At 48.5% G+C, this 16421-nt stretch overlaps 1 protein-coding gene across 1 annotated transcript in view; it reads left to right on the top strand.

The window, feature by feature from the left end:
• Positions 1 to 1211: 1211 nt before the first annotated feature.
• Nid1 (nidogen 1) overlaps positions 1212 to 16421 on the top strand; it is a 71408-nt gene continuing 56198 nt past the window's right edge. Inside the window, exons 1-2 of the mRNA XM_026412497.2 lie at positions 1212 to 1538; positions 15627 to 15926. Coding sequence (XP_026268282.2) covers positions 1314 to 1538; positions 15627 to 15926 — 525 coding nt within the window. The 5' untranslated portion in view covers positions 1212 to 1313. The remainder of the gene's footprint in view (positions 1539 to 15626; positions 15927 to 16421) is intronic.

Raw genomic sequence — 16421 nt, forward strand, 5'->3', positions numbered from 1 at the left:
GGACCTTAATTTTAGCTCCTAGCAGGAAATGGAGATGTCCTGTTGACCCATCTGAGTTAACAGGTCTGAAGCCAAACACATCTCCAGCTCCAGCTGTCCCAAATGTCTTCTTTCCTGGTTTCAAAGTCAGCACTGGCTTTCTGACCCACCCTCCAGGCACAAAACTTTGACCCAGTTTTAACCTCATGTCTTTTCAGCTTCAATGTTAAATCTGTCATCAGGTCTTGTTCCTTCTTTCATTGTAACAACCCTTGGGTTCATTTCTTCTAGATCTCTTTCTCACCCTGCACACTCTCTACCTGCCCTCCTAGCCCCCTAAGTTCCCACTGTCTCTACTTTCAGATTAATGATCAACAGCTTGGTTAGGATACCACTTAAATCACTTATCTCACTTTTTCAAGAACTTTCAATAGTTCTTCTTTGAGTCTAAGGGCGAGTTCAAATTCCTAGATGTTACTCAAGACTTGGAGCAGACTCACCCAAATTCTCTGCTGGGGGATGTTCCCTAGCATCCACCTGGCTCACGGGTCCACCTCCCCATTCCTTCCAGAAGGTTCGGTTCGATTCCCACCGCCCCTCACAAAGATTTCCCTGGAATCTTTCCAGTTCTAATGTCTTATCACATGGGGCTCCAGCAGACCTAACCCTGAATTGAGCGACACACTGGTGCGATTATCTTGGAGAGTGGGACCCTATTTCTTGGGAACCCTCCACCTTAGGGAGTTCCAAAATCAGGCACTCAAAAATTGTGTGAATAGATGGATGAGTACAGGAACATGCTCCTGGTCCAGTCCCCTCACCACTGATAGCCAGCGCTACCCAGTCTTCCCTTAGGAGGCATGAGATCGGAACCAGAACCCTCATCAGCAATGGGTACACTCGGTTCCTGGATTCAGAGTGTTTCCAAGTCGCCTTCCCTCCAGGGGAGAGCCTGGCAGGGGGGCCACAGTGCGGTGCGGAGTCTCACGCTTTGCTCTCTCTATCTGGACCCCTTCGGTGGGAGCCCACCGTTGGTTGGTTTCAGAACCGCTGGCACCAAGGCCCACGGCGACAGAACGTGGGGGGACCCGAGGCCCCCCCACCCTCCTCCTCGCCCTCTCGGTCGCCGCCTTTGGCCATCGGGCCGCGTCCGCCGCACTGGGTGGACGGGGCGGGGCCCTCCGCATCTCGGCGCGGCTCTCCTCCAGTCTCCCGGGTGGGAAGGTTGGGAGGCGGAGGCGAGGAGGGGCTGCAGAGGGGCGTCCGGTTACGTCTCCGCCTCCCCAGCCTCGGGCCGCAAAGCCGCTTACTGTGCGGGACCGCAGTTGGGGAACATGTTGGCGGCGAGCGGCGGGCGCGAGGCTGCGTGGACGTGGGCGCTGCTGCTGCAGCTGCTGCTGGCGGGGCCCGGGAGCTGCCTGAGCCGCCAGGAGCTCTTCCCCTTCGGTCCCGAACACGGCGACCTGGAGCTGGAGGACGGGGATGACCTCGTCTCCCCGGCCCTGGAGCTGAGCGGGGCACTCCGCTTCTACGACAAGTCGGGCATCACCTCGGTCTACGTGAGTCCACAGGGCAGGAGGGCGCCGGGCTGCGCGGGGTCGGCAGGAAGACCGGGCGCGCCGGGGGCGCCGGCCGAGCCGGACGAACGTGGGCGTCGCAGGCGGGACTCGAGCCACGGGCCGCCGGGGCGCGGCGCTGGGTCTGCGCGCCGAGGGGTCTCGGGCCTGTCCCGGCCCGCCTGGGTCTCCCGCGTCGGGCGATGTCCCCCGAGGAGCACTCGAGTCTGGGCCGCACCGGGCACTGGGTCTGTCCCGTTCCGCGCGCGCCCTGCCCGTACGCCGGGACTCCGCGGCCCCGGGAGTCAGGGCGGAGCTTCCTTCCCGCGGCCGTGGGCTGCGTCTCCTCCCGGAGGTCGTCGGGCGTCTTGCCTTTGTCCCAGGCCTGGCGTGGCAGGACCCGGCTGGGTGGGGCCAGGTGCGGACGCGGAGCCTGGGTAGGAGAGTGGCCAAGTTTGGGTCCAGCCTGCACGCGGGCACAGGGATTCCCAGGGGTGCCAGGCGGGAAAAGAGAGGACCCGGCCGGTGCCGGGACATTTAACCGACAGCCGACTGCATCAGTGTGGACTGTGGCCGACTTGGCAGTGATTCTGCTCTCTACTGGGCGCCATTCAGTGTCCAGAGGTCAGGGCTGGGAACGCAGGGCGCCCGGGTGAGCCAGTTTCCTGTGGCCGACATTGTCACCCCGGGGGGCCCACATGAGGAGCGAGGCCAGACGACCTTTAGCTCTCCACATCCTTCCCTGCACTGGCGGGGCCTGGGGACGTTGTCAACTTGGTCAAACCCTGCGGTGCCGCTGCCTCCCCAGCAGAGCACCATGTGGATTTCATAAAGCAGCGTGCATTCCAGAAGTGGGGAACTACACAAACAGCGCCTGGAGCCTGTCCTGCTGGTGAAGCGGCTGGGCTCGGCCCGCCTGGACAGAGCGCGCTTGGGGCAACACCCTCGTGGGGCTGGTCAGTTGTGCCTGAAACGAATGAGTCCTTAGTCCCTGACACGAAGGGCTCTCAGCTCTGCCGGTTGACTGCCCTGCCCCCCTGGGCAGTCTGGCGGGTCTGTGGACCCCTTTGCAGCATAATGCGTTTGAATGCATGAAGTAAAATCCACGAGATTATACAAGAGATTTCACATGTAGAAATACAGATCAAAATATTAAAAAATGTATGGAGTGGTGTTCTTACTTTTAACCATATTAAATAACAAGGTGGAGCAGTGGATTCAAGGGTGGGCCATGCAGCTATTGAACCTTGAAGATCCTGAGGACTGTAAAAACCTGCAGCAACTATAATTTGATATGGAAATGCCTGTGAATTTTGTTAGGGTCAGAATCACTAAGTGCTACTACTGCTGTGCTTAGTTACCTACATTCATGTTGAAGGAAATACTAAATATTGGTTAGTAGCTACAGAAAATAAACATGAAAATTTCTCATGTAAGAAAGCAGACTCAATGGAACCAGCTAGCAGTAGACTGATCCAGGGTAGCCTTGGTAGGGGTTTGGGATGATTTGCTCTGTTTCATCCACCTCTCATCTTCCACAGCTGTTCTAACACAGTAGCCACTACCCATATGTACTTTTCTAAATGAATGGCCATGAAATAATATGAAAGTTTTGGTCATACTAGCCACATGTCAAGAGCCCAGCACCCTCATTGGCAAATGGCAACTATGTTGTACACTGACATTCTAGAACATTTCTAGCATTGCTAAGAGTTTTGCTGGACAGTGCTGCCTCCCAGGGCCAGTTGAGACTCATCCTTCTTTCATGTCAAAGGCACAGGAGAGATAGTGGAAAGACCTGAGTGCCTTCTCAAATCTCTGCTTGGGCCATGCCTGTTGACATCTCATGGACTACAGCAAGTCAGGTGACTGTACCCAGGGTCAATTGGGAAGCCAGTCACCCTATCCATGGTGGTAACCAGCAGGGAGACAGGGAGGGGGAAGAACTGAGGCCAAGTGATGTAATTTGCTGTGTGGAGAGTCATGGAAGGTGGCTGGAAGTTCCTGGTTGGAAGCTTGTAGCTCTTCTGTTTTGCATGTCTGTCTGGCAGTGATTTGCAAGATGGCCTGGACAAGCAGGTAAGGGAGTGTTTGGAAGCAGAAACCAGTGTTGTAAGCTGCTGTTTTATCCTGGCCCATGGGCAAGAGGCCTGTAGAAGGGGGAAAAGGAAGGAGAGGGTGAATCTGAGAGGTGATCTGTCAGGTCACCTAAGGGACATGAAGAAGGCAGACAGTGATGGGGTGGCTGGTTAGAAGGGCTGACTCAAGTGAGAAGTCATTAGCCCAAGTTTGACAGTGGCTTTGGAGACTAGAAAGGGGACCAGAACTTGGAGATGCCCTGGAGCTAGCAGACTCTCAAGCAAGCAGTTGGACTAGGGAGGAAGTGGAAGCCTGCAAACAGTGGTTTGCAAAGGGGAATAGGATAGGAAGAAAAACTGATTTTGGAGCCCTGGAAAACGATACCTGCTATTAATGATGTGCCAAGGCAGCTGTTCTCAGTGTGCCACTTAGAAGAAGGTTTGCCCAAAGTTATTCAGTGACTATGGTTGAATGGCAGAATCCAAAACAGAGTTTTCATCTCTAGGGTCCCTGGGTGCTCTGAGACTTTTACAAGGAATTTATAAGTTTGAAACTCTTTTCCTAAACATGCTAAGGTGATACTTGCTTTTGATACTCTCATGGTCTCACACATGTAGAGTGGAGCTCACCAGAGGCTACATGATGCATGCATGATATCACCAAAGATCAAATGAGGAAGCAGATGTGAGACTCCAGCTGCCTTCCAATGAGCCAGACATCAGGCTAATTTTTAAAAAAGTAAAATGATAAGTCTTCTCTTCCTAGGTACTTTTGGCTTGGAAAATGTAATTATTTTCATTTAAAATGTCATTTATCATGTCATGAGCTCATTACTTAAATGTTAACAACATTTAAATATTTCTCAGCTTTAATTTCTCATAGGATAAATATTGATTATAATAATTTATATAAAACAAATCTTTGGAACTCTTCAAACACATTAGGAGTGTAAAGGGTCCTGAGACCCAGTATCTGCTGGAGTGCTGTTGGTCTGGTGGGATCCGGACATCATATAGGTATATGATGTCCTCAAAGGCAGGAGGAGAGAATTGCTGGACAGTGCCCCATGGGCAGGCAGGTACCATCTTGGTTTACCAATTTCCTCCTGTGGGTCATATGGGCTCCCTCTGTGAGGAAGCCTCATTCTCCCCATGGAATGACCTCTGAGCTTTGAATGGTAAGTCAGCACAATCTACCAATAAGACCAGCCATTCTCCAGATTTCATTTTGGGTCTCATCACCTACCTCTTTGAGCCACTGGACGTTTCACTTGAGCTCTGCTGCCTTGGCCAATGAACCTTGAACTCCCTTGGAGAGAGTTTTTCAAAATCATAACAAGGTTGAACAGAGCAATGAAAACACGTTCTTCCTTTGATTGGATTTTTATCATGTCAGTTTATTTATGCTAGGCATCTCATGCTGATTTGAAACTTTCATTGGGGGTGTAGATCAATACAATAATTTCTGGAACATAATTTTTATTGCAAAATGTCTTTGATTCATAAAAATTGAGAAGTGAATTAATTGTTATTATTTAATGCATTCAGGGTTTTTTTGTAGATAAAATCCTCATGCCATGGAAAAATAATCAAAGGATATCTTTGGTAGCAAAAAGATCATAGGCCTCTATCCTGACTCATCTCTGTGCCTCTGGTTTCCTTCCCTCTGCTTCCCTTTCTCTTCTCTCACAATCTCTCTTTCTTTTTCTCAAACACACACACACACACACACACACACACACACACACACACACACACTCTGTCCTCTAGATGTTTCAGGTGTAGTGAGGCCACATTTACTGGCAGTCAGGAAGTTTATGGATTGACTGGCCAAACACAGGGCCACCACCTAGGGCTGAGCAGGCTGTTCACTGCACACGAAGGGTTCTGGCCCAGGACACAGTAGGGCTGAACTCCTGCCCAAAACCTGTTCACCCAGCCCTGAGCCTCAGCCTGGAACTGGGGCCACTTGGAAGAAGGGACCCCTGCTCCTGGTCTGCCAGAAGTTGCTCAGTGACTATGGTTGAATGGCAGAATCCAAAACAGAGTTTTCATCTCTAGTGGAGGCGAAAATGCAGCTGATTAATTGAGGAGGCCAGCCATTGCAAAGAATATGAGCTGGGGGCGTGCCTTTGACCTGGGACAGACATCAGGGAGCTAAGCCCTGGGGGGTCCAAGGAGGTGCCTTGTAGACTGACCTCTCCCCACCAACTTCCAATTGAAAGAAAATCATTTCCTTTCTCAGCCTCTTGTCAACCTGGTGTTTTTACATATAAAATGAAGGGGTTCCACAAGGTTATCCCCTAAGCATTTCATTTTGAATCTTGAATTCATTTTGATTGGTGACCCCCTGCTGTTTAAATTTTCAGGATGCTGGGTATCCTTATTGCTATTTTGTGAAATGCAGTCCATTGTTAAGATCTGTCATTCATTCAGTCCATAAATACTTAATTTGTCCCCTAGTATGCCAGGCATAGTGCGAAGATTCGGACAGAAATTGAAAGTAGACCATGTGTTTCTATCCTCCCAGAGCCTACAGGATCATGAGGACATTGAGCCAGTGGTGACACAGTGCCCATGTGCCACTGTGCCGGAAGAAGAAACTCAGGGTGTGATGTGCTGGCAGGAAGCCTGGGGAGAGGAGTTGTCCTCTCCAACATGGAAGGGACAAAAGGGTGACAGAGCTTAGCTTGGGGGTGGGAGGGCAGGTGGCAGGAGAGACCCTCACCTTATTCAGTCAGGGATTCAAAAAAGGACCATGCTTACGAGTTGCTGTTTTCCCCTTTTGATTATCTGTTTATTGAGAATCACTGCCTGTCATCCTTGGGCATTTCTGTTAGTGTGTTATTTAGTGTGTTATTTCATTTCTGCATTTCCTATAAATGGGTCATTGAATCATATCTTGAAAATATTCAGTTAGATTTTTTCCTATAAAAACATGTATTATTTCATTTTTGAAATTAATTTTGGAAGTAATAATACATCTAAGGTTTCAAAGAAGCAGTCTAGTAAAAACAGTGGAAAATGGATTTTCCTTCTCACTCACCTTAGAGACATTGTTCATGTTTTTAAAACCTCCTTGCAGAGAGATTCTCAAATGTATCTCTCTTCTCATTTAATACACTCATCTCCCTCTCTGATTTTTAAACAGCAGCTTTATTGAGATATAAGACACATACGATGGAACTCACCTTTAAGTATGCTATAGTGACGTTTAGTACTTTTAGAGAGCTGTACAGCGATCACCACTATCCAGTTCTGAAGTAACATTTATTAGCCCCAAAGCAAACCCGGCATCCGGCAGCCACTTCCCATTTCGACCTCCTCCCGCTCCTGGCAGCCACTACTCTATTTTCTGTCTCTGGATTTGCCTGTTGTGGCTGTTTGATGAAAATGGAATGTGTGATCTTTCACTCTGCAAGTCTTGGAGGTTCACCCCTGTTGTAGCACTACCAGAACCCAATCACTGTCAGAACCCATCACTGTCAGAACCCCATCACTGTCAGAGCCCATCACTGTCAGAGCCCATCACTGTCAGAACCCCATCACTGTCAGAGCCCATCACTGTCAGAACCCATCACTGTCAGAGCCCATCACTGTCAGAGCCCATCACTGTCAGAGCCCATCACTGTCAGAACCCATCACTGTCAGAGCCCATCACTGTCAGAGCCCACCACTGTCAGAGCCCATCACTGTCAGAGCCCATCACTGTCAGAGTCCATCACTGTCAGAGCCCACCACTGTCAGAACCCATCACTGTCAGAACCCATCACTGTCAGAGCCCATCACTGTCAGAACCCATCACTGTCAGAGCCCATCACTGTCAGAGCCCACCACTGTCAGAGCCCACCACTGTCAGAGCCCATCACTGTCAGAGCCCATCACTGTCAGAGCCCATCACTGTCAGAGCCCACCACTGTCAGAACCCATCACTGTCAGAGCCCATCACTGTCAGAGTCCATCACTGTCAGAGCCCATCACTGTCAGAACCCATCACTGTCAGAGCCCATCACTGTCAGAACCCATCACTGTCAGAGCCCATCACTGTCAGAGCCCACCACTGTCAGAGCCCACCACTGTCAGAGCCCATCACTGTCAGAGCCCATCACTGTCAGAGCCCATCACTGTCAGAGCCCATCACTGTCAGAGCCCATCACTGTCAGAACTCCATTCTTTTGTGGCTAGATAATAATCCATTGTTTGGATAACCCACATTTTGTTTATCTTTTCTTAAGTTAATGGACATCCAGTTTCTTTCTCTGTTTTGACCATTTTAAGTATGTGCCATGAATAATCATGTGCAAGCTTTGTATGGATCCCTGCTTTAGGATCTTGAGCACATCCTCGGTGCAGAATTGCTGGGTTATTTCTAACTTTGTCTTACATTCTGAGGAGCTGTCAGACTGTTCTATGGTGACTGCACCGTCCCTCCTGTGTCTGGGGGTTCCACTTGCTCTGCATCCTCGCCAGCACTGTTGGTTCCATGCGTCTGGAGTGGTGTCTCATGATTTTGACTTGCATTTCCCCAGTGGGTCCTGAGACTGAGCATCTTTGCATGTGCTCGTTAGCCACTCGTACGTCATCTTTGGAGAAATAACTCTGAGTCCTTTTAATTGAGTTTTAAATTTTTTAATTTAATTTTTAATTGTCTTTTTATTGATGAATATATTGTATTTTTTTAAACTAAAGTACTTCGTAAATGAAGCTGTGCCTGTCACATTGTGTAAGATCAGGGACTGTTGATGACTGGTTGTTGCTGTGTTTGTCGTGTTAAGATTAATAACAGGCACCAAGGAGATGACGGCCAGGGAGTGTCTGTCAACTATGTTCTGAAGCTTGTGAGCAGAGCCATGGTGGATGTTGGTCTCCAAGCTAGTCCCTGCCCCAATCTTTCTTCCATGTTTTTTTTTTTTCTTTTGTTATTTGCTTGTTTGTTTCCATTGTTCTTTCCGAATTATTAGCTGGCACTTCTGAGGACAAGGCTCTTCCTTGTGATCTGTGGTTTGGGGTTATACTACAGTAGTAAGTAAAGTAGGTCTCCTTCTAGAAAGACAGAAACAGAACACACTGAATCCTTAACTCTCTCCTAGAGTCTCTGAGGTTCAAATGAAGGAATTAGGTATCAGGAGGCTCCTGTTGCCACAGTGCTGATTTCTCAGGAGAACCCTGTTCTCTCCAGAGATGGAGGAATTGGGCAAGGCCCCTCCCTCCCTCCCCACCCTCCGAGGTGACTTGGAGTACTCAAGGGCATCATTATCTCTTCTCTGATAGGCACAGCTGTAGCTAAAATGAAAAGACCTTGACCATTTCTAAGTGTGGGAATGTCATCTCTGTAGACATTTCCCTCAGAAGAGATAGGTAGGTAATTCTTCCCAAATCTCTCATTAGACATTAACTGGATCAAGCAGAACGTGATGACTTTCTATTACCCCTGGTTGTCCCTCACCTTTATTTAGTAATACTTTTGTTTCTATTTCTAATCCACGACAGCCATTCTCCGGCTCTTTAGGGTTAATGGACTTGGGCTGCCTTCCTTCCTTTCTTCTTTTCTTTTTGATGGTGCTGGGGATTGAACTTGAGGCCTCAGGCATTCTAGGGACTTGCAGTACCACTCAGCTGTGCCAGCCCTCTTTTAAGTTTGTTTTGAGACAGTGTCTCACTCAAGTTGCCCAGACTGGCCTGGAACTTGGGCTCCTCCTGCCTCAGCCTCCTGAGCAGCTGGGATACAGCTGGACTTGGAGTTTTGTTCTGTCACTACTAACGTGTGGTCTTTAGGCAAGTGATAGACACAGAAGCTCATTTTTTTTTCCCTCAGACTAAGAAGGAAGAAGCTGTTAATATTGCCCACTTTACTAAATTTAGTGAGAAACTGAGGTAAAAGTGCTTTGTAAACTGTCTGAATTGACAAGGCCCCAGGTCCACGTCTGGGCTGTAGGCCTTAGACTTGGTTGTATCCTGGACTTGTTTTAAAGTTTTTCTTTTCTTAAGCCTGTTAGTTTTCCAATTTTTTTCTGGCTACTGAACCCTAGCCACGAAGCCACCTTGTCCATGGCTTCTGCCCCCATTTCCCCAAACAGAGCAGCTGTGTGTGACTAGAAAGACCCGGGTTATGGATCCCACTTGATGTGGGTCTGGATCCTGGTTTCATCGCTGGGCGGCTGTGTGAACCTTGGAATAAATTAGTCTCTCCATTTCCTTGTCTGTTTCACACACGTGAACAGAGGGATGACAGTGTTGAATTATTAAACTTTTAAAAATGCAAACAGTCACAGCAAAGGACTGCAAACGGCATACACACTCTAAATGTTTGTAGCTTTTCCATTCTTTGTTCTGAATAATTCTACCTTGAGTTCCCCTGCCTATCACCCAGGGAGTTGGCTTTCCCCGAAAATGTCTTTGTCTTCTCAGCGCAGCTATTTGCATTTCTAAAGCCACCCTGTTTGTTTCTCATTTGTGTTACCTCAAGTATTCTCTAACCACACACCCTTTGGAGAAGGCCTTCCCCTCTTTTGCAGGCTGCTTTCTGCCCTGGGGACTGCAGCTCGACTCATGGCTCACGGAAACCAAAATGATGGCTGTTGTTTTCCTTCTAGACTGTGGGATATAGGAACTCTGGTACGATTTCAATTGACTGTCTGCATTTCGACTTTCCCCAGCATCTCCCACTGTCTTAAAGGGGAAAATGTCAGCAACTGCTTTTAATACAGAAGTGCTCTTCCACTTTAAGTTACTTGCTTCTTCTTGTCAGATGGGCTGAAACCATCACAGGTGGGTTTTTTCAGCTGTTAATCTCGAGGTGGGTGACATTTTTCCCCTTGCAGTTTTGTGACATGATTGACACTTTCTGCCCTAGGGCAGCTGATGAAAAGCTATATTGTGTGTTGTGTGCCTTGGGGTGGGTGGGAAGAGGAAAGAGCTTTGGGTCCTGCCGGTGACAGGCAGTGCACATATTTGCACTTTGCTAAGGGAACCTTTCCAGTGCGACTGGAGTTGGTAAGCAAGGCTTCAGGGCAGTATTTACAGTGGTCAACCTGCCAAAGGAGGTAGGTGTTTTCAACAAACAGTTTTTACTCTTTGATGTAAGTAACCAAGGATCTCACCTGGCCGGGATGTTTGTTACTTTAACACTATAACATAATTGCTGTCATGTTTAGCTCTCTCAGTAATTCCTGGAGGCTTCCTAGAGTGTGCTCACTCAGGGTGGGCTCCTGGTGCGATCCCCAGCAGGAAACACCCAGGTATCATTGAGTCAGAGATCCTTTTTTTTTTTTTGGTACCAGGGATTGAACCCAGGAGCACCTAACTACTGAGCCACATCCACAGCCCTTTTTTATATTTTATTTTGAGACAGTCTTGCTAAGTAGCTCAGGGCTTCACGAAGTGGCTGAGGCTGTCTTTGAACCTGCAGTCTTCCTGCCTCACCCTCCCAAGCCACTGGGGTTATGGGCATGCATGTGCTCTAAGGTGCTAAATGCGAAGTTGGAGTGTGGTACCTCTCACTGGGGAAGCTAGGCCACCTAAAGACTTCCCCTGGCACCTGGATTTCTACTCCAGCCTCCTACTTACAGATGTTCACACCAAAACTGAAGTCTGGTTCCATAACGCTAATTGTTTCAGGCAGTGCAGATGGGTGAGCAGAGTACTGTGACTGCTGTGCACTCCCTTGCTTAATAACTGTTCCTTCTGGACCCGGGCACTGCTGGTGCCTGTAACATTTGGTTGACTTTAATTACTAGAGCTACATTTGCCAGCACCTTCTGCTCATTAACCAGCAGGCCCAAAGCCACTAATACTCCTGAACCCCAGGCTGGTGGGGTGCTGGGATGGAGGCGTGGGAGAGGCTGGGAGAGCCCGGGAAGGAATTCAAGGCCCTGACGGAGTCCCACTTACTTATTTTTAGCTTTTGTTGCTTGAGCTTTTGGTGTCATGCCCCCAAGAAAGCATGGCCAAGACCAACGCCAAGAGCCAGTTCCTTGTTTTCTTTGGGGAGTTTTATGGTTTCAGATCCTACATTTGTCTCTAATCCACTTCACGTTAGTTTCTGTGAGCACTGTAAAGCAAGGCTCCAGTTTCATTTTTTTGCACAGATAACCAGTTTTCCTGGCACTGTTTACTGAAGAGATGCCCCATCCCTCTGTCTTCTTGGTGCTCTTGCCACGTGTCAGTTGACCGTACCATGTGGGTTTCTTCCCCAGCTCTCCATGGGGGTGGTCTAGTTTCCTTGTCTGTTCGCCCTGCCGACTAACCTGGTGTGGCCATCGCTTCATGCCGTCCACCCTAGATGTATACAGTTTTTTTTTTTTGTCAGTTAGATACCTCAATAAATCTGGAAAAGCAGAACAGACTCAAAGATGGTGCGCTACAGGCCCTCTGGTGACCACGCACGAGTGTTAGCTTGTCTGCTGAAACCACTGGCCCCTCTGTTAAACTCCAGATGATGATGTTCATTATCTTTTTAAAAACTAAACCTTGGGTGGGGAGGGGGACTGGGGGGCAGGAAAGATGGTGGAATGAGATGGACATCAGGACCCTAGGTACACATGAGACTGCCCATAGGGTGCGACGCCACATTGTGCACTACAGTTGTGTACAGTGGATCAAAATGCATTTTGCTGTCATAAGTACCTAATTAAAATAAAAAAAAATTTCTGTGGCAAATCTTCAATGTATTCAAAAATAGATGGATGCAAGGAACTCCTTTGTACCCATCACTCCGCTTTGACAGCTGTTAATATGTGACAAATCTTGTTTCATTTATAGCCCCAACTGTTCCTAATATTCCCTCCCTTGTCCCAAACTATTATTTTTAAGCAAATCTCAAACATTTTTTTCATTGTAAATATTTCAGAGTGTATCTCAAAAAAGATTCTCTTTAAAAACAAAGCAGAAAAATCAGGATCATGCCTAGAATTAATAATACTTTCTTGACATTATTCAATATCCACATAGTTTCATAAAATGTTTTATTTTGCTTTTCAGTTGAATCAGGGTTTAAATCAGGGCCCAGATGAAGCCCACTGATTGCATTTCGTGGGTATAATCTTTTCTTAGGATTTTAGCAATCAATAAACTCCCCCATTTTCTCTACCTCTCTTTTCCTTGCAATTTTTTAGGGGTGCTGTAGACTGAATCCAGAGGCCCTCTACCATTGAGCTAGACCCCTAGCCCCTTTCATTTTATTTTTGAGACAGGGTCTTGCTAATTTGCTGAGGCTGGCCTTGAACTTACCATCCTCTTGCCTGAGCCTCCTGAGTTGCTGAGGTTACAGAAGTGTGCCATCGCTCCTGGCTTCCTCGCAAATTATTTATTAAAGAAACTTGGCATTTTTTTTTTCCAGCATCCCAACTTCTGGATTTTGCTGATCACATCCCTGTCATATCATTTAACATGTTCTTCTGTTTCCTGGTCTTCCTGTAAACTGAGAGATTTGGTCACATTTGCATTACGGGTTCATGTTCGGGCACTCTCTGCTTTGGCAGCAAGGACTGCAGGTTCACAGAGTTCTGTGGTCCTTCGTGCTCCCTGATGAACTCTCTCTCTCTGCATGGTTTCTACAGCAGCCTAGGTGCACAGGTCCTGTCCTGCCTCCAACCTCTCTGCCTGCATATTGGAGGAAGTCAGGAAGAAATGGAAACATGTATCAGATAGCAAGTAAACTCTGGAGCTGCAGTGGTGACCTGCAGAGAGCTGAACTCACAGTGCCATCGCAGCCAGAGTCTACAGACGGGTGGGAAGGAAACCCATAGGGGATGGAGACAGAAATCTGGGTGAGGGAGTGGGGGAAGGGAGGAGGAAAGGCCGGTGATAGGAGCCTGCTGGGCATAGAGGGGAGCTCTCTGAGGAGGTGCCAGTCAAGTGAAGGAAGGTACTGGTGGCAGCAGATAGTGGAGGTGAGAAAGGGGGAGGAGCAAAGGCCCACCCCGGAGTCCCTGGCATCAGCACTGGGGGAATGTGTTGAGGGCTCTGGCTCTTGGGAGCTCCTCAGGGCTGTGTGGACCCCAAGGGGGTCTCACATCTAATGTACAGAAATGTTGTTCAAGGTTGCTGATGATGTATCTGGAGAGGTATATCTGAAAAGGAAGTTTATGGGAGAGAAGCTTAAGTCTAAGAATCTAAAAAATTTCTGGCTCTTCTGTGTACTACATTAATAATAAAGGCAATGAGTTGAATGCAAGGTCACATTGGTTGAAAGATAATTTTCAGTAATAATACTAATGAGGATTATGCCATCTTTCTCCAAAGCTTTTTCAGTTCTTCATGATACTTGCATTAAAACTTGGTTATTTCTAAGACATTCCTTAAGAAAATAGAAACATTCCTGGACCCAGATTCCAAATAATAAAAGACACTGGGAGTGTTTTCAAAACTGTTGGGTTGATTTAAATTTCACTGAAAACAGCTTTAGACAACAGAGTGGTCTGTATGTGGCCTCTGTGTGGTCACTTCCCACCAGCAGCTGGTGGCTGCCAGCTCGTGGCGGTGGCTGGGAAGGCCAGCTGTTCCCACGCTCCCCTGTGCAGCCAGCTAGGATGTTTGTGCTGGGGGCTGTTGGACCCTGAGAGACTGGTGGCCAGAGGCGCCTTTGCTGACTCCCTTCTGCGGCCTGGCAGTATATTCTAGAAAAGTCCTGCTGGTGCCAGGTGGTGATGGAAAACACTCACCCGAGAAGTTAACAACCTGTGGCATTTGAAGAGTGGGTCATGTCAAGCCCATTGCTGGCTCTCAGAGAACTTGTCTTTCTCCTGCCTGGCCCCAGATTGGCTCCCCATCTTGAACCCTGCTACCAGGTTCTTGGCAGTTCCAGGAGCTTGGTCTTAGGGTCCTCTCTTCTGTTGTCCCTAACCCTTCCCTGGTTATGAGGTGAGAAGTGACGAGAAGGCTCCTCTGTGGTAGAAGGAGGGGAGCAAGCAGAGCATTCTCAAGCCTCTGATGGACTCCCCAGCCACTGAACACTGCTCTTTCAGATTTGGGTGCTTCCAGTCTACAGCCTCTAGAAGAGCAAAATAGGGTCCATTTGCAAAACCTCTCCTATGTGTTTAGAGAATTTTAAAAAGGTTTATATTCTCAAGAAAAGATGGCTGCAGTGGAGTTCCAGCCACCAAGAAGTGGGAGGTGTCTGGCCTTGCTGGCTAGCTGGCTTACAGAAGGCCCTGCCTCCGCCTCACCACCATGGGGCTGGTGCCCCTGGATTTCAGTGGCCCCTTCCCCGTTTTCTGGAGGAGTGTGAGGTTTAGCTGAGTGGGAACAGTGGTGCCTTACAAGGTGACAATGATTTCAAGAAGGCTCTGCATGTGGCGATTAAGATGGCCAACTTTGGAGTCAGGTTCCCTGAATTAGAATCCAGTGTTGCCACCTATTACTTGGTGGCCTTGGACAAATTGATTAATGTACTGAATTTTCTTCACCAGAAAAATATGGATATTAGTAGTACCTGGTCTTCTGGGGTTTTTTGGAGGATTTGATGCTAATAAGATGCTTAGAGCATGGTGAACAGTCTAAACACGTTGGCTGTTCCTCTAACCCGATAACCTAGCGGCAGCAAGGAGTGATACCACAGGCCCCTTTGTCTTGGAATTGCAGGTCCTTGGAAGCAGACATTGGTCCCTTCTCGAACTGTACCCACAGCACTGCACATAGCCCTGATGAGGGATAGTTCCTCCATCTGTGGAATAAATTAATTAAGGCCTGAATGCTTAGCAGTAAACAAAGCACTTTTATTCCCATGTTTTACTGGAGGTCAGGAGGATACATGGGGAAACTGGAGACTCCAAGTCTGAAAGGCTTGCCCATGCTCCGGCGGCTGGCAGACGGCAGAGTCCATCCTTGGGATCTCAGCCCCGCTCCCTCACCAGCGCACCTTGCCTGGAGCAGGAAGGCTGGTTTTGTGATTCTCAGATTCCCTTGGGGTTTGTGTGGAGGAGTGTGGGTCCCCATTACAGCGTTCAGTGAGCAGGGCTCCCTCGGGGAATCGGTCACCTCTGCATCCCCTTGAACCACGCTTGGTTTCCCACAGGTCACCACAAATGGCATCATTGCCACCAGTGAACCACCGGCCGAAGAGTCGCACCCTGGGCTCTTCCCACCCACCTTCGGCGCCATCGCTCCTTTCTTGGCGGACCTGGACACAACCGGTGGCCTGGGGAAGGTCTACTACCGGGAAGATCTGTCCCCCTCCATCCTACAGCTGGCGGCGGAGTGTGTCCAGAGGGGCTTCCCAGAGGTCCCTTTCCAGCCCAGCAGTGTGGTGGTGGTCACGTGGGAATCTGTGGCCCCCTACCAGGGGCCCCACGGGAGCCCTGCCCAGGAAGGCAAGGTAAGCACTGCTGCAGACAGCCTGGCCTTCTGCTTTGTGCCACCCTGATGTGTGAAATGTCTGCATTATTGATCAAGACAGGAAGTGCCAATTAAAATTTAACAGTCGTGTTACTGCAGGTCTGAAACTTCGGAGAGCTTCTCTGCAAGGTTATGTGAATGTGTGTTCAAAGCCAGGCATGGTGGCACACACGTGTAAATATGTAACTCAGGTGGCTGAGGCTTTGCAAGTTTGTTGCCAGCCTGGGCAACTTAGAGAGATTTGTCTCAAAAAATACAAAAGGGTGTAGGTGGGTGGTAAAGTGCCCTGGGCTCACTCCCTGGTATAAAACAAAGTACTGGCAGCAAGATAGCCTAAAATTTATAAATAAGTACATAATGTATCCAGTGACACCTAAATATAAAGAATGCAAAAGAATGCAAATCCCGAGAGGACCCTTACTTAGCAAAAACAGTGCTGCTAAATGGCAGCCCCTGGTGTTCCTGATTCAGATGG

This window comes from Urocitellus parryii, chromosome 9, assembly GCF_045843805.1.
Source record: "Urocitellus parryii isolate mUroPar1 chromosome 9, mUroPar1.hap1, whole genome shotgun sequence".
Lineage (NCBI taxonomy): Eukaryota > Metazoa > Chordata > Mammalia > Rodentia > Sciuridae > Urocitellus > Urocitellus parryii.